The following is a 20,478-nucleotide window of genomic DNA, read 5'->3' on the forward strand; positions in this document are numbered from 1 at the left end:
GAGACTGAGTCCCCCTCATTAGTATTCAGTTGCACTGACATGACAAGGCTGGAGCAAGGCTATCCTTGCAATGAGCAAAAAAACGGCCTTACAGAACGTAACCAATCATAAACAGTGTCTAGTATGACTTTTACTTTGGTTAATTCATTTATTGCCTGTATTCATCTCAAGATGGCCTAGTTATTTAGAATACTGTATATCCTGGATGGCCTATTTCAGCCCAAGGTTTGTTCAAAAGAAGCTTACATAACATATACATGCAATATCTTCAGCTTCGCCTAATTTATGTAAAGACCATGAGCTGCTAACTCATTCTCATATTATCATCTGACATCATCTTTCATCTTTCCCCTCTGAGTTCATAAAGAAATTCAAGTGTACTATAAAAGGGACAGGAATTACATGAATGTATCTCCTCCCATTTGAACTTTGGAAACCCTGCTGTGGTAAAGCGTTCCCAACATGTGTAGTCATTCTTTCTGTTCTACACCACTTCTGCCTTCAAACCGTGCTCTTCAGGTGAGTTGAATTCATATATGTCCTTTATAATAAGCATCCGTATGGATCATACAGAAGCTCTGTGATCTAAAGAAGCCGTTGGGTTAGTCTTATGATAAGAATTGCTGATAAGAATTGCTATCTTATGGCATATCGTCATTTTTTGGTGCAGTAATGCTTAGGTTGAAAAAATACATTGATTTTTAAATATCTTATCCACTGTAGTACATTTCTGCCTTCTCAATTTAAAATTCAGCCAACTGATGCTTTACATTTTTGAAGTATGATCAAATTATTGCCTGTGCAAGTCTTTTCAAGTCATTTATATTAAAAAACTTAAAAAAAAATTAAGTTCAATCCTATTTAACTTTGTTGAAAGTGGTTAATGGAATGGAAAAGCATGTATATGTTACATAAAATAGGTTACATTACAAACATATATTTTAGCATTATATGTTAAATTCTGATTTATTCAGAATTATGCTTATTAATATTTATATATTCCATACAGTATTTAATCCAAATACATCAGAATTAACTGTAATTAAATTACTTTAGACAGCAATGAATTACATCCTACACTGATACGGACAAAAATGCAATTAAAAAAAGGGGGCAAAATGTGATTTGAGGTCTTTACCACAATAAATAAAATAATCAAGAGTGGGAAAGAAATATTTTGTAACGTTGAGGTGGGTGGGATTTGACATCTGGTTTTTGTCAAGGCATGATATTTTTTTTTACTTATTAGGAAAGTTTAAAAAATTGCACCATGGCATCTTTAGTCATCTGACATGTTCAAACATAGCATGAGTGGGGAAGAAATTCTCAGAAATGAAAACACAAGACTAATGAAACTTGGTATGTTGTTTTTAACTTAATATGCGTGGAAGTATTAACACCTCTGCACTGTTTTTCGTGTTTGAGCAGATTCAGTACTACAGGAGCGATGCTGCTGCTGTGGATAGCGTTATCTCTCACATGGCCTGGTATAGTACATTCTTAACTTCATGAAATCAATTGAGTGAATCTAATATTAAGAAAATAAATCCTGGCAAGGACTTGTCCAGGGCTGCATTTCCCAAAAAGCATTATATAACTACACTTTACGGAAAAAAAATAAGTACAAATCTACTGTTTCACTGGAACGGCACCCTTTCAAATGTACTAATAGGTACACTTTAGGTGGTAATATGCATTTTTATAGTGAATAAAGTATAAATATGCACCTTTTTCGCTTTTGTACATTAGGGTACTGCCCCGGTGAAAGATTTGTACCTTTTTTATCTGCGAGTATAAATCGTTGAGACTATTTTTGTCAATGGTTTACTATAATCTCAAGGCTTAACAGTGCTTTTGGGAAATCCAGTCCATTGTAGAATTAAAATAAATAAAGTTTTATATTACATAGTCATGACATTATTTATATAACAATTAAGAAGAATTTTAAGCACAAAAAATAAAGTACTAAACTGCCAGTCAAACATTTTTGAACAGTATGATTTTTTTAATGTTTTTAAAGAAGTCTCTTCTGTTCACCAAGCCTGCATTTATTTGATCCAAAATACAGCAAAAAGCAGTAATATTGTGAAATATTTTTACTGTTTAAAATAACTGCTTTCCATTTGAATATATTTTAAAATATAATTTATTACTGTGATCAAAGCTGAATTTTCAGCATCATTACTCCAGTCTAACATTCAGTGTCACACGATCCTTCAGAAATCATTCTAATATGCTGATCTGCTGCTCAAGAAACATTTTTATTTTACTATTATTATTATCAACATTTAAAAGAGTTGAGTACTCTTTTAAAATTCAAGATTCCTTGATGAATAGAAAGATCCAAAGATAAATGAAATAAAAAGCTTTTGTAACTTTACACACTATACCATTCAAAAGCTTGGAGTCAGTATATTTTTTTTTTAAGATAGAAATTAATACATTTTGTGACGGGGTCAGAGACTGATCCGGAGACGGGCGATCCACATGCGACATCTTTATTAGCAAAACGGAGTACACCAGGCAGAGTTCAAAACACCAGCAAACGGGAACAACGAGGAGTATCCAAAGAGTAAACAGTAATCCAGGCAAAGGGGTCGGGGCAGGCAGCAAGAATCAACAAACGATAACAAACAGTCCAGTCGGCAACAGAATAACAATAGAAAGGAAAACTCTCAGGATAGATAGTCTAGCTAACCAAAACTTCGCGAAGATCCCGCCAGATCGGCCGGCTTAAAATGGCCGACTGACGGGAAGTGAACCGGGAAACCCGGAACCGGAAGTGGGAGTCCAGGTACGGGGTTATGGGAAATGTAGTTGGTTAAAAGTCCGGGGAGGGTTCCCGCTGGCGGCGGTCGGAGGGAGCCACAGAGACCGCGGTGGTGACAGAGCCCCCCCCCTGCGAGCGACTCCTGGCGCGAGGAGGTGCCCGACGCCGGGGTCTACCTCTCCTACGAGGAGCTGGTCGATCCGGGTGCGCCGAGTGAAAGCTGAGTGTGAGTGAGGGGTCGAGGATGTCCTCGGCCGCGACCCAGGATCTCTCTTCAGGGCCAAAGCCCTCCCAGTCTATGAGATATTGGAGGTGACCTCTCCGGCGCCGGGAGTCCAAGATCGTGTTGACCTGATAGACCTCCTCGCCGTCGATGATGATGGGGGGAGGTCCCTGTGAGGCGGTCTCCTCTAGGTTCTCCACTCCTCCCGGGTCGTCAGCGGGCTTCAACAGAGAAACATGAAAAGTGGGTGAGATACGATACTCTGCAGGCAGTTCCAATCTGAATGATACAGGTGTGATTTGTTTAATGATCTTAAAGGGACCCACGTACCTGGGATTTAACTTTTTGCAGGGTCGGCGGAGGCGCAGGTCTCGAGTTGAGAGCCAAACCCACTGTCCCGGTTCATAAGGAGGGTTGGGCCGGCGCCTGCGGTCGGCCTGGGCTTGGGTGCGGCGCACAGCACTCTGGAGATGGACATGAGCCCGGTTCCACGTCTCCTCGCTCTGCTGAAACCAGGAATTGACTGCGGGGTGGTCTGATGGTTCACCTGACCAGGGAAACAAAGGCGGTTGGAACCCTAGGATGCATTGGAAGGGGGTGAGCTGAGTGGTGGGTTTCCGTAATGAGTTCTGTGCGTATTCGGCCCAAAACAGGAAGCGACTCCAGTCCTCCTGATGATCGTGGCAGTAGGATCGTAGGAAGCGAGACAGTTCCTGGTTTAGTCTCTCGACCTGGCCATTGGCCTGGGGGTGGTATCCCGAGGTGAGGCTGACGTTTATTCCGAGCAGACGACAGAAGCTGGCCCAGAGGCGAGACGAGAACTGGGGTCCACGATCGGACACTATATCTTCAGGTAGCCCATAGAATCGAAAAACCCAGTTACAGAGGAGTTCAGCTGTCTCCATGGCGGTGGGAAATTTGGTGAGGGGGATGAATCGGCAACCCTTGGAGAAGCGATCAATTACCGAGAGTACCGTGGTGTAGCCGTTAGAGGGAGGCAGGTCTGTGATAAAATCGACGGCTATGTGTGACCAAGGGCGTTGTGGCAAGGGCAAGGGCTGGAGCAGGCCGGCCGGCAGGCGGCGGGGAACTTTGGAGATGTTGCATGTAGCGCATCTCTTGACAAGGTCGATGGTGTCGGCGCGTTGGTGAGGCCACCAGAATCGGTTGGAGAGCAACTGCAGGGTGGCCTCGATCCCCGGGTGGCCCGAGCTAGGGGAGTTGTGAACGTCAGCTAGGACCCGGGGTCGAAGGGCGAGCGGTACGTAAGTAAGGTTGGCGGGGCAGTCGGCTGGTGTAGGGTCTTGGGCCTGGGCCTCAGAGATTTCAGTCATAATATCCCAGTTCACGGGAGCCACGATGATGGCTGTGGGCAGGATGGTTTCTGATGAGCTGGCGGGTTGGTCGGGTTCGAACTGGCGGGAGAGCGCGTCGGCCTTAGTATTCTGGGAACCGGGGGCGGTAGGTGACTGTGAAGTCGAAGCGAGAGAAAAACAGAGCCCAACGGGCCTGGCGATGATTGAGTAGCTTAGCTGAGCGGAGGTATTCCAAGTTCTTGTGATCGGTGAGACCTGTAAAGGGGTGTTTGGTGCCCTCTAGCCAATGTCGCCACTCCTCCAGGGCTAGTTTGATGGCTAGGAGTTCGCGGTTGCCTACGTCGTAATTTCTCTCGGGGGGAAGTCAGCTTGTGGGAGAAGTACGCACAGGGGAACATCTTAAGTGACTCGCCCTGACGTTGGGAGAGCACCGCTCCTACCCCGGTGCTAGAAGCGTCCACCTCCACTATGAAAGGTTTGTCAGGGTCGGGATGGTGGAGGACAGGCGCCGATGTGAATCTGTGACGGAGATCATTAAAGGCCTGGAGTGCTGGTTCGGACCAGGTAAGACGTGAGGTGCCCTTCTTAACCATGGCCGTGAGTGGTGCCGCTACGGTACTGAAGTGGCGGATAAATCGTCGGTAAAAGTTCGAAAAGCCCAGGAAGCGCTGGAGTTCTTTGAGGGTCTTGGGTTGGGGCCAGTTTAACACAGCGTTCACCTTCTGCTCGTCCATAGATACTCCTTCGGGGCTGATGACGTAACCAAGAAAGGAGATCTTGTCCAGGTGGAATTCACACTTTTCCTCTTTGGCATAGAGCTGGTGTGAAATGAGACGCTGGAGGACTGCCCGAACGTGAGTGATGTGTTCATCATAGGTGTTGGAATACACGAGGATATCATCAATATAGACTATCACCCAGCGGTTCAACATATCTCGAAACACGTCGTTGATGAAGGCCTGGAAGAACGACGGACTGTTGGCCAGCCCAAAGGGCATCACCGTGTATTCATAGTGGCCCGAGGTTGTGGAGAAGGCGGTCTTCCATTCATCCCCAGCGCGGATCCTGATGAGGTTATAGGCTGACCGTAGGTCCAACTTGGTGAAGATTCTGGCAGTGCGGAGTTGTTCCAGGGCGGCGGGGACGAGCGGAAGTGGATAGCGGTATTTGATGGTGATGTCATTTAGCCCTCGGTAGTCGATGCAGGGGCGGAGACCTCCGTCCTTCTTTTTGACGAAGAAGAAACCCGCCGAAGCTGGTGAGGTGGATGGTCTAATGAAGCCCTTGGCCAGCTCCTCCTGGATGTATGTGTTCATGGCTGTAGATTCGGCTTGTGATAGTGGGAAGATGCGCCCTCTAGGGGGTGTTGCCCCGGGAAGGAGGTCGATGGCACAATCCCCTGGCCGGTGGGGAGGTAGCTGGGTGGCCTTGAGAGGGCTGAAGGCCTCGAGGAGGTCTTGATATTCCGAGGGGATGGCTTTCTTGACGGGCTGGGTCTTAGAAGGGATCTGTAACGGGATCCTAGGTTGGAGACAGTGTTCTTGGCAGTAGGGTGACCAATGTGAAATGGTGCGATTGGTCCAGGTGATGGTGGGTCCATGAAGGTTGAGCCAGGGGTAGCCTAATATGACGGGAGTGTGGGGTGATGTGATGACAAAGAAGCGAATGATCTCGTGATGGTTGGGTTCGATGTGGAGGGTGATGTCATCAGTGGTGTGATGGATCTTGCCGGAGCCTAGTGGTCGCCCGTCGAGGGCGGCCACTGTAATATGTGAGGAACAAGAGGAAACAGGTACGTGATTAGTGGTGACAAACTGGGCATCCATAAAATTCCCCGCAGCCCCCGAGTCTATCAGAGCGGTAGTCTTAATTGTAATATTCCCGAAGGCCACAGTCACTGGGATCTCACAGCGATTGAGTGAACATTCATCACTACTCACCGAGGTTGGCGGACGTGGCGGACGCGTGGGGCAGTTTGCTCTGATGTGTCCAGGTTGCCCGCAATACAGACACAAGTTGCTCGGAGCCTTCTCTCCCTCTCCTCCGAAGACAGCTTAGTCGTGCCGATCTGCATAGGTTCAGGCGTGGTGTCAACTACGGAGGTAGCATGAGGCGTGGGCGCAAGCAGCCGGCTGGGTTTGCGAGCCCGCATGATGTTGTCCACCCGGATCGAGAGATCGATAAACTGCTCTAATGGGAGGCCCTCATCCCGACACGCCAGCTCAACTTGTAAGTCCGGGTTGAGTCCCTTGCGGTAGTGTAATTTTAAGGGGCCATCGTTCCAACCACTCTGGGCCGCGAGTGTTCGGAAGGTCAGTGTGCGTAATCAGCCGCCGTACGCCGGCCCTGCCGCAGCGCCATTATTTGCTCTCCCGCCTCTCCGTTCCCTGAGCTAGGTTCAAACACCTCCCTAAAACGTTGCAGGAAAGCAGAGAACGAAGGAAAGGTGGGTTGGTCTAGGCGCCAAACCGCCGTGGCCCACTCCAATGCCCTCCCAGTAAGCAGTGAACACACAAACGCTATCTTAGCCTCGTCAGTGGGGTGTAAGTGCGGCTGCTGACTGACAAAAAGCGAACATTGAAGCAGGAAGCCCTTACATTTCGCGGGAGTCCCATCAAACTTTTCCGGGAAAGCCAGGCGTGGGCCGGCGGCGACCGCTTGCGCTGCTGGTGGTGGTGGTGTGGGCGCCGGCGGTGGTGTCGCTGGTGGGCTCAGCTGCAATCCCTGCAAAGCTTGCACAAGCTGTCCTGTGAGGTTGGTTAAACGGTCCAGCTGCTGCTGATGGGCCAATAGCGTGGAGGCTTGTGAAGATAACTCCGTAGCGATTTGCAGTACCGTAGCGGGGTCCGTTGTGGGCGCTGGTTGAACTGTCGCTGGATCGTGAGGTGGCGAAGTTTTCTGTGACGGGGTCAGAGACTGATCCGGAGACGGGCGATCCACATGCGACATCTTTATTAGCAAAACGGAGTACACCAGGCAGAGTTCAAAACACCAGCAAACGGGAACAACGAGGAGTATCCAAAGAGTAAACAGTAATCCAGGCAAAGGGGTCGGGGCAGGCAGCAAGAATCAACAAACGATAACAAACAGTCCAGTCGGCAACAGAATAACAATAGAAAGGAAAACGCTCAGGATAGATAGTCTAGCTAACCAAAACTTCGCGAAGATCCCGCCAGATCGGCCAGTTTAAAATGGCCGACTGACGGGAAGTGAACCGGGAAACCCGGAACCGGAAGTGGGAGTCCAGGTACGGGGTTATGGGAAATGTAGTTGGTTAAAAGTCCGGGGAGGGTTCCCGCTGGCGGCGGTCGGAGGGAGCCACAGAGACCGCGGTGGTGACACATTTACTTAGCAAGGACGCTTTAAATTGATCAAAAGTGATGATAAAGACATTTATAATGTTACAAAAGATTTCTATTTCAGATAAATGCAGTTCTTCTGAACTTTTTTTCATTAAAGAAACCTGAAAACAATTCTACTCAGCTGTTTTCAACATAATAATAATAAATATTTTTTTTTAACAGCAAATCAGAATATTAGAATGATTTCTGAAGAATCGTGTCACTGGAGTAATGATGCTAAAATTCAGCATTGAAATCACAGGAATAAATAACATTTTAAAATATAGTGAAACAGAAAACTGTTATTTTAAATAATAAAAATATTTCAAAATTTTGCTGTACTTTGGATGAAATGAATGCAGGTTTGGTGAGATTTCTTTAAAAAAACATTAATAATCTTACTGTTCAAAACTTTTGACTGGTAGTCTATTTCGAATTTTTCTCATTTAATACAGAGGTTATATGTTTTTATGTGAATATGTGAGACTCACCCAACTACAGATCATATAATTTCACAAAAAATCAATTCAATCACATTGGTTGAATTACAGACTGAATGCAAGACAGAATTCCCATTTATTCACTTTTTATAATTTGTGATGTAATCATGTCTCACAAATATCTCCCGGCTTTAATTAATGATATAAACACACAATGTACAAAATACATAAAGAGAGTTATAATGTGCTAAAAGTCCATTTTTATTTCAAGGCACAATCGGCTTTACGATCCACAGCATGAAGGAAGGTCTGTGTCTAGAGGACTCATCTGAAGGAGTTGTTGAGTTAAGAACATGCAGTCTGGACTCAGTCCTGCAGCAGTGGAAGTGGACAGATTACTGGTTTCTAGTAAACGCAGGCACCCAGAGGTGTCTCTCTGCCGTGCACACAGACCCAGTCCAGACTATCACCTGTGATTCTGGTGAACATATCAAATGGCAGTGCAAAGCTCAACAGCTCATCAGCCTGCAAAACTCTTTGGCATTGAGCACAGAGAGAGGAAATGTCAAACTGAACACGGGTGAACACGACACATGGAAATCTCTGGATGCGGGCGACATCTGCCAGAATAAACAGAGTGAGTAGCCTAGTAAACTAAATAATTTTAATTACGATTTTTTATTTAATTCTTCATTTGAATTATGTGTCTACACTGTCATGTCACTGCCAAAGCTATGGAAGCCTGTTTCTGTGGAAGCCCTGGTTATCTCACAATTCAGACTTTTTTTCTCAGAATTGTGCGATACAAACTCACAATTCTGACTTTTTTTTTTGAATTGTGTGAATTGTGTCACAATTCTGAGAAATAAAGTCAGATTGCCGAGATATAAAGTCGCAATTCTGAGAAATGAAGTCAGAATTGTGTGATATAAACTGGCAAATGCAAGTTATTAAGTCAGAATTGTGAGATATAAACTCGCAATTCTCTGTACATATCAGCCCTTTTTTTTTCTCCTCGGAACTGGACTTCATAACTCACAATTGCGAGTTTGTCTTATTATTCTGAGGGGAAAAAAGTCAGAATTGTGAGTTTATATGACACAATTCTGAGAAAAATGTCAGACTTGCGAGATGTAAAAAAGTCACAATTGTGAGATAAAAAGTTGCAATTACAGTTTTATTTTAACATATTTAAAAAAAGTATTTTCTGTGATGCAAAGCTGAATTTTCAGCATCACTACTCCAGTGTCACATGATCCTTTAGAAATCATTCTCTTATGATTCACTGCTCAAGATTTTTTTATTATTTTAAAACCTTTTATTTATTTAGTATTTTGACATAATTCTATGAAAAAAAAATCAAGTATTAGAAAATGTTTTAATTTCATTATTTTATTTTATTTTATTGACTTTGTTGTCAATATGTCTGGATTCCCTGGTGAAAAAACAGCATATGCTGGTAGGTATGTTTTGATGCTGGGATGCTGGTTAGGTAGGTTTTGATGCTGGTTTAAGCTGGTCCTTTGCTGGTTTATGCTGGTCCTTGACCAGCAACATGACCAGCAAAAACCAGCAAAGGACCAGCTTAAACCAGCATCAAAACCTACCTAACCAGCATTCCAGCATCAAAACATACCTACCAGCATATGCTGGTTTTTTCACCAGGGTTCCCTTTCACAAGAGTGTAAAGACGATTTCTGCCACGTTTACAATATGATAAGGAACTCCACTGACCTTCTTCACTTTGTCTCTTAATGGTATGGTGCTATAATATAAATCTCATCTTCACTGATTCTCATAGGATCCAGAAGAGACAGCGATTTAGAGACGGATGAGTTTGACTTTGAAGAAGGGCCGCCTGCACCGAGAATGACAGAGGCACAGATGAAGTTTTTACAGTGGTATTACCGCACAGAAAACCGTGAGTGTGCCAAAATTGCACTGACTATGATGCCCTTGTTTGTCATGTTCAAAGAATTTAATATTGCCATCGATGAATGGCTTGAAATGCACACTTGCATATTGCTGTGTGATAAAGTGTGTACTTGCAGTTTCATCACACTAATACTCACAAACTGTTCAATGCCGTTTTCGTTTAACAGCAACACCGTGGAAGTTTGGCATGCTGGCATTTGCTTTTCTGGGTCTCCTGATCGGCGCAGTGCTGTGTGTCATGGGCGTGATGGCTAATAGGTTAGTAGCACATGAGCAACACAATGGGTTAATAAAACATCTCGACTAAAAAGCAGTTTTATCCACCTTATTTTCTGCATAAGTGTGAGCGTGGCCATTTGTAAATTTTATGAGTATGGCTTCCGGGTCGTTTTTTTGTAGCTGTACAAAACAACTGGTTTTGCTGCTTGATATTGCAGATTGGTGTCTCTTACCATGTGATTTTAAAGTATTATCTTAATTATGAATACACTGGTTTGTAGTGCAAACAGTTTTACTGTTTATGGCAATATGCACACTGTTATTCTTCTCGTTATCTTCCTATTAATGCTTACTTTCGCATTAAAGAATAAGGTGGATAGTAAGCAAATACAGAAGACACATATACTCCAAAAAAATAGGTTCTTTGACATGTTTCATGACATGTAGGATAAGCACTGAACATCTTCAAACATATGTACAACTTGCTGCAGGTTTCAGCTGAAATATGGCATTAAAAAATACAACTTATTCCTTTTCATGCAAATTATGATCATTGTATTTTGTTATTATCTCAAACCACTTTTACCATAGTGCATGACTTGTATACTACTACTTTTTAATGCATCACATATCAGTAAATCCATATTGTGTAGTAAGTAAGCTTGCTTAGTAGCTCACCTGGTATGTTCAATGTGAAGCACTCTGGTATGATTCCAGTGACACACTGTTAGAAAAAAGGGCTCCAAGCAGTGGCATGGTAAAATGGCATGGTCATAGGCCATTTGATTTCCAAAATGCCACAATATGTGCATTAACTAAAGTCTTATTTTTCCCGTAAGAGCAGGCGCTGTAAATTGTACATTTTATGTGTCTGGCTTCCGGTCTCATCCCCGTCCAGCTATGTTTTACTGCTTGATATTGCAAATTGGTGTCTCTTACCATATTATTTTAATGTATTATCTTAATTATGAACACACTGCTTTGTAGTGCAAACAGTTTTCCATTTGCTGCACATTGTTATACTTCTTGTTATTTCCCTATAGCAGCTAATGAACCAGAAGTCTCACACATAAGCTTACTTCCACGTTGTAGAATAAGGTGGATACATTTTACTTCGAAACTAATGCAAACCATGCAAGAAGTCCCAAGTCTGCTATACACATTCAGAGATCTTAATATAAACTTAAAGATTTCCCATCAAATTCTAAAAAGATCTGTGCTGCTATCCACATTAATTTTATGACTTCCACACCTTCTTCCATAAATTCCATGTTTCCCCATACAGGAACAGGAAGAAAATAGCCAAATACAAAGTAGCCTCAAAAGTCACAGACATGAAATCTGAAATGGAGGAGCTGCAGGTCATCATCACTGATAAGGTCACAGAGGTCAAAGAAGAGAAAACCCATTTCACCCCATCCGAACACATTACTACATACAACAGCCATAAGGATTGGGAAGAGCCTTCATTCGACAGCAAAACCTCAGAGGGACCGAAGCCTGGAGAAATTATGGTGACCTGGAGAGATGGGAATGTGTCTACTTTGTATCCTGAACCTGCAGAGGAAGAACAAGGGGAAAAGGATGTCTACAAAACAGATGGAGAGACTATGTCCCAAAACTGCCCCCAAGCAATAGCATCATCTGACACAATAGCATTTTAATTTAGCCTGTTTGTGTTCATTTTCTCACCTGGGCTATAACCACAGGGAGGGATGTGCACATTCAAAATCCTTTCGGAAATTTCCAATTAATATTTACATTAGCACCCAATAGTTATTATAAGATTATTTTTTAAATGTTTTAAAAGAACTGATATAGAAAACATTTTAAATGCAGATATTACTGTTGTACTGTATTTTGATCAAATACAAGGCTCTCTTTGTGAGCATTAGAGATTTCTTTCAAAAACATCAAAAACATTAATTATTCTTTATAATAACTTTTGCCTGCCAGTGTATATTATTGCACTTTTCCCCAGCCCAACATATATGCTTACAGCCTTGGGTCAACCAACCAGCTTAATGATTACATAATATATTTACAAGTTTTATAGTTTATATTTCAAAAGGCAAGTTTTACTATTTGTTATAAAACTTAAAAAAAAAACTTAAACTGTAAAAGTAATCAAAATCGATCATGAGCTAACTTTTTTTTTAAACCATACAGTAATAGTGTACCATACAAACTTATATCATACGAATTAAATCAAATATTTAATCTTCATATATTTCTTTTTATGCATCCCATATAAAGCACTGTAAATTATTCTCTCCATGTGATGCAATATAATAAAATTGGTCATGATGTTTCAATAGATGTTTAATCAATACTAACATATTTTTTACGGTTTAACACGAACAAATAAAGATAAAGGTGTTTATTTTGTCCTGAAACCTTCTTTGGTATTCCGTGCATGATTAGGTTTTGTTTTGCTGTGTAAAAGATGAATGTCCAGGTGAATCTTCTGAAATTAACAGATTATGGTTTTACCGAAATAAAATACAAATATAGTACTGGTGCAAAAAGTAGTGAAACAAAAAATCACCAATTATAACAGAAAAATCAGAAATGCTAACAAAGACATTCATTAGCACTCTGATATATTTAACACACTTTCCGTTCTCATACAGTTACATATGTGAGAGACGTCGTAATCCTTCAGGTCCTGTTAGCTTTAATGCTAAATGAGCTGCTGTAACATCAAGACAAGTATTCCTTCTTGTACTGTAGATCCTCTCAATTATCAGAAGAGGGCGTCATTACATCAGAAGATCTTGAAGCCCTTGAGGAGCGTAAGCGTTGGGGCTCTGCGTTTGCTCTGAGCTCTCGAGGACTTCACCGTAACCAGCTTCGCGGTGGCTGGAGTGGGCAGCTCTTTATAACAAGCGGTGAGGGGAGGGGCGGAGGACAGGCTGATCGCAGACTTGTCTTCACTGATGAAGAGAGGACGGATACTCCTCTCTGTTTCTCGCCTCACTTCCCGAACGACTTCGTGAAAGATGTGCTGAACGGACAGGAAGTCCAAGCAGGCGGAAACTTCAAAGAACAGGCAGCCGAACCGCAAGGCCAGAGCGGCACCATCTGCCTTGCTCACCTGTCTAAAAAATATTATGTATTATTACACAAAATGTTCCAGCATTATAAAAGCATGGTTGATTCACTTTTCATACATAAATTGGACCTCTACATAAATTAAAAATAAATTCTGAAAAATAGTATATGGACATTATTTCAGGTTTGTTTCGTGGAAGAACATTTAGTGTTGTAAATAATGATTAATTTAGTGTGGTTAAATTGAGTCAACAATTAATAACAATTAATAACTTAATTCAATTAATCTAATTTAATAAATATTTTTTATTGAACATAACAACTAAATACCATTCAGAAGGTGTTAAGTCTGATTTTTTGCTTTCAACAAGGATGCATTGCATTCATCAAAAAATCCTGAAAAACTGCATCAGTTTCTGACTGTTTTCAACATTGATAATAAAAATATTGTTTCTTAAACAGCAAATTAGCATATTAGAATGATTTCTGAAAGATTATGTGACACTGAAGACTGGGGTAATGATGCTGAATATTTAGCTTTGCATCACAGGAATAAATTACAATTTAAAATATATTCAAATAATTATTTAAAATTGTAATAATATTTCTCAAAATTACTGCTTTTACTGTATATTTAATCACATAAATGTAGCCTTGGAGATCATAAGAGATTTTTTAGAAATATTAAAAAAATCTTACAATCCCAAATGTTTAAAGGACAGTGTGCATAGAGTAAATCCTAAAAAGTAATCATGTATAAATAAAACCTGCAAGTAAAATTGTGCAATAAAGAAACTCTCTAATGAAACTGCGGATGAGCAGTTAAAGCTTTTGTTTTAAGCGTGGCTGGCAAAGAAGCGCACATAAATCTGCGGTTACATAAACAGATAGATTTGATCAAGTCCAGCTGTATTATGGTCATTTTTAAGTATGATACTAAATAAATCATGCACTGTGTTTGCATAATGAAAGGAAAATATAAAAGCGATAAATGGTCATTTCCTGGACCAATCAAATCCTTACTTAAACATTTTAAGGTCATGAAAAATTGAAATGTAAATAACTTGCGGTGGTACGGAGCATAATTGTTGTAATTATAGCCAGTCACAGGTCATATGTTCTTCCAGCTAAACTAACAAATGGACATTCATACCACTATGTAAATTCAACATTTCCTGCTACGCTTGGTTAGTGTTTTGACTAGCACCCACCCTGGCACTGGAAACTTGGCTGTTTAAGATTTACACTTAAAGGAATAGTTCACCCAAAAATGAACATTTATTGTAGATGCGTTTGTTTCTTCATCAGAACAGATTTGGAGAAATTTAGCATTGCATCACTTGCTCACCAACAGATCCTTTGCAGTGCATGGGTGCCATCAGAATTAGAGTCCAAACAGCTGATAAAAACATCACAAAAATCTACTGGTAATTCACATGATTAAGCAAAGACCTGTGTGATTATAATAAATAAATCCATTCTTCAAAACCATTTCTTTTAAGTCATTTAACCATACTATTGCAAAAAGTTGTTTTGTCTGAATCAGGAGAGAAATATGCACAGATCAAGCACAGTGAAAACAATTCTAATATATTTATATTAGTGGATTTTGATGCACCTTCTACCTTCTCAAAAAATATGTTAAAAATGAGCCTTCCCATAAAGGATGTTGCCTTTTGTCAAATTTTTTAAAAAATTATATTTTTTAAGCTTCTTAAAATTTTTAATTAAAACAACAGAATAAGAACAAGTAGAAAAAGAATAAGTTACCAATCAAATGAAATCAGTATTAACACAATTAATCTGTACTACAGAGGTGGCACAGAAGAACACAAAAGTGGCTTGTAGGTGTATTTTCATGTTTAATTATGCTCAGAGGTGGCATGAGTGCAGTCAAATTCATGTTGAGATTTAATGTTTTAAATATAAAATTTTGAATACAGAAATATTAAATGATTTAAATAACTGAAAAGACACTTTAAAAATGAAACTAAATTTGCCAGTAGGTGGCGGCAAGTCACTGATTTAATTACTGAATCATATCATTCATTTGATTCGTTCGAACGGCTGATTCATTCAGGAATAAACAAGTGACTGTCTTTATGAATGGGAAATTAAATCATTGACTCACTAGATTTGTTTTAAAATGCAAGTTCATTCATAAACAAAACATTGCTGTGTTTAACTGAAGATGCGCAGCGGCTCAGTTGTGACTTGTTTCAAACTATTTTTGATCACGAAATAGAGCAAAATCAGGCAATAGTGTTATAGTGAAACAATGTAAGTCACTTAATATTAACTTCTTGTTTATTTAACTGTTGTTTTAAATTAATATCTCATTTACAGCCCCCCGTAAAAATCATTAAAAGCTCATCTTAGTTCACTGCGATTTCACAAAGTTTCATTATAATCAACAAAGCTCTCTACACTGCACAATCAATCTCCTATTTACACTCTCTCTACACTTTGTTTATTAAAGGATTTGTGAGATATGTCTGTGATACATTACTCAACGTTTCAAGAACATGTAAAAACCTTTGAAGCTCCCCTCAGCGCCAACACAAATACTGTATGCTGATCGGGTCAGTCGCACATGGTGCTCCTAAATATTTTTTCATTGTCGCACGCACGCTCGAAATTCAACTGAAATGGTCACACTGTACACATTGCCTTCTTCACTGGAGAAAATGTTATTATGGATTATGACCAGATATTTTGACCAGAGGCAATGGTTTTAAGTTAAAATTGCTTAATGATGGCTTTGTTTCTTACAAACATGCAGCTTCTTAATTCACAAGACTTTGATGAACTGGAGTGGTGTGGATTACATGTGGATTATTGTGATGTTTTTATCAGCTGTTTGGACTCTTATTCTGACGGCACCCATTCACTGCAATGGATCCACTGGTGAGCAAGTGATGTACAGTAATGCTAAATTTCTCTAAATCTGTTCTGATCAAAAAACAAACTCATTTTCATCTTGGACAGCCTGAGGGTGAGCACATTTTCAGCAAACTCTTATTTTTTTGGTTAACTATTCACCTATTCAGTCAAAATAGAAAGGATGTTTAATTCACCTGTATCTCTCCATGTCTACTTTGTTGCCTAAAAGAATGACAGGAGCTTCTGGCTGCAGGCCTTTTGAATAAAGGGTCACAGTCTCCAAGTACTGCTGGCAGGCCTCAAAGCTGTTCCGGTTGTCAATGCTGTAGACAATGATGAAGGCATTGGCCCAGCCTAAATAGCGCTCACAGTTGAGTGGTCCATCCTGATTTAAATAAAGACAGATTTGTTTACATACTGTAAAGTTGCCAAGGTTATGCAACAAGCTTCCATATACAAATATGAGCTGTCAATCTGCGTAAAGCAGAACTTTTTAAAAGAGACAAATGGAAATCATTACCTGATCAGCCGTGTCCATCACTTTAACCAGAACCGGCTGCTGGTCCACAACTTCTTCTGAGGAATATGTGTCTTCTGAAAATTAAACATTTAAAGAAAAGATACTGTATTTCTGGCATTCACATGAAACATTAAAAAAAGTTACGTGATAGTTACATAATGTGTTCTGTCTTTAGATTAAGTCTTTCTTTTCATAATAACAGAAGACATTTCAGTTTCTGACATCCATGTGTGTTTGATAATTTATTTTATTATTTTTTTATGTAATGATTTCATAAAATAATTACATTTGAATGAAATGTGATACAACTACAAAGGACGAACTTGAATCAAAAACTATAGTGCATTGGAAAAAGACTTAAGACGAAGTTTTAAAGTGGTTTGGCAAAGCCTGCAAGTCTTAAAAAGTCAAACTTGTCATTTTAGTACCGTAAAAGCTGTCAGTATAAGCCTCAACTTTTCATCTTCTGCCAAGAAAAAAAACATGAAGATGAGAATGAAGCTTTTATGATTTTAAGTAAAATCCTTTTATGTTTTAAAGTCATGTGTCCCCATTAATTACATCTGTATGAAACTAAACAGCACTGAAATTAATGCTCCAGCCAGGAAGGTAAAAATATCTGTATGATTTATATGTTTTGTTTTAAGATCAGGACCATACGACACTGAGGACACGTCTCCCATATCCAGATGCTCAGTCACTCGTTATTGGTTTTTAAGTGGCCGTTCAGTAAACTTTTACCTTTAAACTCCCCTCAATATTTAGTTACATCCTTGGTGACAACAGTAAAAACTGGGAAACTCACCAAGGTTTGGGTCATATTCACTGATGAAGCGCTTCGTGAGGAATTTCACTGTAAGTGCTGCGGGGGGGACAGACAAACTTCCTGTAAGTCTAAGTTCAGAAATATTTTCAATTGCATAACAGAGCGTCCCAACAGGATAATGGGACATATTTAGCTTTTTAAGCATTTCTCCTAAAAATAAATCTCATTGTGGGGTTTTCTCTCTCCTGGTAAACAAACTAACACTTACATTAATAAATACATATATATTAATAAAATCACTATCAACATTATGGAATGCTTAACAAAAGCTTAATTATTAGCTCAAATACAATCTATATGAATATACAGTATATAAGAAAACACAAATTCAAAATGATTTACAGTGCATTCAAGGCACATTTTGTCTTAGTGTTCCTAAAAAATTAAACCCACTACCTACATGAACAAAAAGTCAAGACCAAATCATAATTAAATTGTTTGTTATTGTGAACATGGCATGGCAGTCATACCTGACTTTCCAGATCCCACAGCTCCCAAAATCACTATGTTACACTCCGAAGGCTCATGCTCAGGAACTGTGACAATATTGCAGGTTCTTGCTTTCCCGAACATCAGAGACATCCTGAAGACAAGATGAGATTGAAGAATGAACACATGAGGAAGCAGATCCGAATCAAACAGCCCATTAGACACAGTGCATGTGTGCTTTGATCTTCTTTGGTCATACCTGGATGATGCTGATGCCTGATTTCTCACCAGCGCTCTTGGCCACACAGCTGGATCGCGTTGTACTTCAGTAACGTTATAAACGACATGTCCACAACCACAGAAGACTCCGTTTGTCGTTTGTCCGAGGTTGCTAGGTTGTTTTAGTATATTTCGTATTCCAGGACATTGGAAGTCGCTTCTGTTAGTGGAGGATGTGGTGAGAGGAGAGTGAACAGTGAAATGCTCGGATATTTTGGCTCGGTGGGCTGGAGCGCATTATGGACTCAAGCTTTCCTGTGGATCCGCCTCCCATGAACATAAAAAGAAACTTCAAAACTCACATTGTACTAGAATAAAAGAAAAAACGCGTTTAATAAATCAAACCCCATCCCTTTACTAGTTTGTTTATTATACAATGACTTCTGAAAGAATTTTCCTAGCGGAAATCGTCGGGGGATACCTTTTGCAGACGTTCATCTCGAACCCCTGGTGAAAAAAACAGCATATGCTGGTAGGTATGTTTTGATGCTGGTTTAAGCTGGTCCTTTGCTAAGTTTAAGCTGGTCCTTAGCTGGTTTAAGCTGGTCCTTTGCTGGTCATGTTGCTGGTCAAGGACCAGCATAAACCAGCAAAGGACCAGCTTAAACCAGCATCAAAACCTACCTAACCAGCATCCCAGCATCAAAACATACCTACCAGCATATGCTGTTTTTTTCACCAGGGACAATTGCCCCTAGCAGTTACCTAAGGACGTTTTAAAGTGTTTTAAACAACAGTAAAATCATTTGTAATGTTGAAACTTTTTATTAAGTGATAAATAAGCAGCATTTATGTTTTCTGAGCTAAAAATGGCCCGAAATGAACAAGTTAGCTACTTGTCGCCATGGTTACAACCTAGTGTTTTCACGAAGGGTCATCAGTCGGCCATATTGGCGGCACTAAATGTAAACAGTGCCACTGAACGGAACGAAACTCGCATATTTTACTAATTATTACTGCTGAAAATGATCCGTTTTTGTCATGTTTTGGGCTGTACTAATCGGTCTGACTAGTAAAAATATTTGGAGTACTACAGACTGCCAAAAGTTATAACAAATCAAAGAGAAGAGTGCAACAAAACTGTCTGAGGATCAAAAGGCGTTTGTGGTTATCCAAACTGAACCAGGATTTCCAGGGCAAGAATCTTGACAACATTCGTGTTTGTTCTTATCATTTCTGGTCAGGTAGGTGAAATATTATGCTAATATCGTACGTATCTTTACCACCTGTTAACTTTAGTTTGTCAAAATATTGCGCCCTTGCCTGTTTACTAGGTCTTTCTCTATATAATTTAGCAGTTTCCACTTTTATCCATGGTTTAGATAGCATAAATTAGCAGAACAACATACTCAGTAGTACATTACCCGTGCAATCCATGCTGTTGTTTACATCCCAGTATCTCCAATATTGCCGTGCATCCGGGTAACTGACCAAACTGTGACGTAAGCGCAAAACCTCTATACAGGGCCTCGGAAATTTTGTGGTTGCTCAAATAAACGGAACTATATATTTTTTTTATAATCATTTGACGTCTCGTTTGCCTTTAACTGATGCGTCACGATCGATCATGAGACACGTGATAAACCATCATGTTTGGCGTCACTGTTTTTTATGTCCCTGTGTATTTTTAAACCTCTTCGAAAAGAAAATAGACATGTTTATTGTTGAAAGAAAAGAATTCTCGATTACTCACACTCAGGTTGTTCCAAATGAGTTTCTTTCTTCCTTCGAACACAAAGGAAGATATTTTGAAGAAATGTTTTCCATACTTGGGAAGTTAATTGCTACCGGGAACTGTTGTTTCCATTCCAAAATATATCCACCTTATTTTTCCTATAAGAGTGGGTGCAGCCATTTGTAAATTTTAGACTTTGTAATGAGTTTAACCAATGAGTGACTTATAGGCTTACATATTGTAAGACATAGTCTGTTTACAGTGGCAGTTCTGTAACATTTGGGCTTATGCTCTGTAAAAGTCAAAGAAATAGTTATCTAACTCAAAGAATATATATAATTTGGAGTAGTGTTCAGGGTAGCACAGTACAAGCAACTTGAGTTACGTAATCAGATTACTTTAAGTAACTAGTAAAGTAATGCATTACTTTTTAATTTAGAGTAAAATATCTAAGTTACTTTTTCAGATACGTAATGCCAGTTACTTTGTTTTCCCATGTATTGTCTGACAGATGTATTATCAAAATGCATAAAAACTGTGAAATGCAAACTCAGAATATGATGCAAAC

General features: G+C 40.2%; 2 protein-coding genes across 2 annotated transcripts; one reads left to right on the forward strand and one right to left on the reverse strand.

Moving 5' to 3' along the window:
* The first annotated feature begins 405 nt into the window (after positions 1-405).
* Positions 406-12,340, forward strand: si:cabz01068815.1 (solute carrier family 51 subunit beta). Its single transcript, XM_051115734.1, has 6 exons — positions 406-519; positions 1,429-1,487; positions 8,362-8,727; positions 9,892-10,011; positions 10,193-10,283; positions 11,530-12,340. Exons 1-6 carry the CDS (start codon positions 407-409, stop codon positions 11,906-11,908), a joined length of 1,128 nt encoding a protein of 375 aa, XP_050971691.1. The 5' UTR covers position 406; the 3' UTR covers positions 11,909-12,340.
* Positions 12,341-12,548: 208 nt separating this feature from the next.
* Positions 12,549-18,489, reverse strand: rasl12 (RAS-like, family 12). The gene is made up of 6 exons (XM_051115735.1): positions 18,216-18,489; positions 17,998-18,110; positions 17,507-17,563; positions 16,702-16,775; positions 16,376-16,566; positions 12,549-13,345 (listed from the first exon to the last, which is right to left on the reverse strand). Exons 2-6 carry the CDS (start codon positions 18,107-18,109, stop codon positions 13,012-13,014), a joined length of 768 nt encoding a protein of 255 aa, XP_050971692.1. The 5' UTR covers position 18,110; positions 18,216-18,489; the 3' UTR covers positions 12,549-13,011.
* Positions 18,490-20,478: the final 1,989 nt, after the last annotated feature.

This window comes from Labeo rohita, chromosome 7 (genome assembly GCF_022985175.1).
Source record: "Labeo rohita strain BAU-BD-2019 chromosome 7, IGBB_LRoh.1.0, whole genome shotgun sequence".
In the NCBI taxonomy this organism is placed as follows: Eukaryota; Metazoa; Chordata; class Actinopteri; order Cypriniformes; family Cyprinidae; genus Labeo; species Labeo rohita.

Bases quoted from the DNA above. Each gene is read 5' to 3' on its own strand.
- si:cabz01068815.1 (XM_051115734.1), top strand. From the start codon at position 407: ATGTATCTCCTCCCATTTGAACTTTGGAAACCCTGCTGTGGTAAAGCG. The intron at 520-1,428 runs GTGAGTTGAATT...GTGTTTGAGCAG, and splicing joins CTTCAAACCGTGCTCTTCAG to ATTCAGTACTACAGGAGCGA. The intron at 8,728-9,891 runs GTGAGTAGCCTA...TGATTCTCATAG, and splicing joins CATCTGCCAGAATAAACAGA to GATCCAGAAGAGACAGCGAT.
- rasl12 (XM_051115735.1), bottom strand. From the start codon at position 18,109: ATGTCTCTGATGTTCGGGAAAGCAAGAACCTGCAATATTGTCACAGTT. The intron at 16,776-17,506 runs GTGAGTTTCCCA...TTTAATTTTCAG, and splicing joins TGAATATGACCCAAACCTTG to AAGACACATATTCCTCAGAA. The intron at 16,567-16,701 runs GTAATGATTTCC...TATTTAAATCAG, and splicing joins TGATGGACACGGCTGATCAG to GATGGACCACTCAACTGTGA.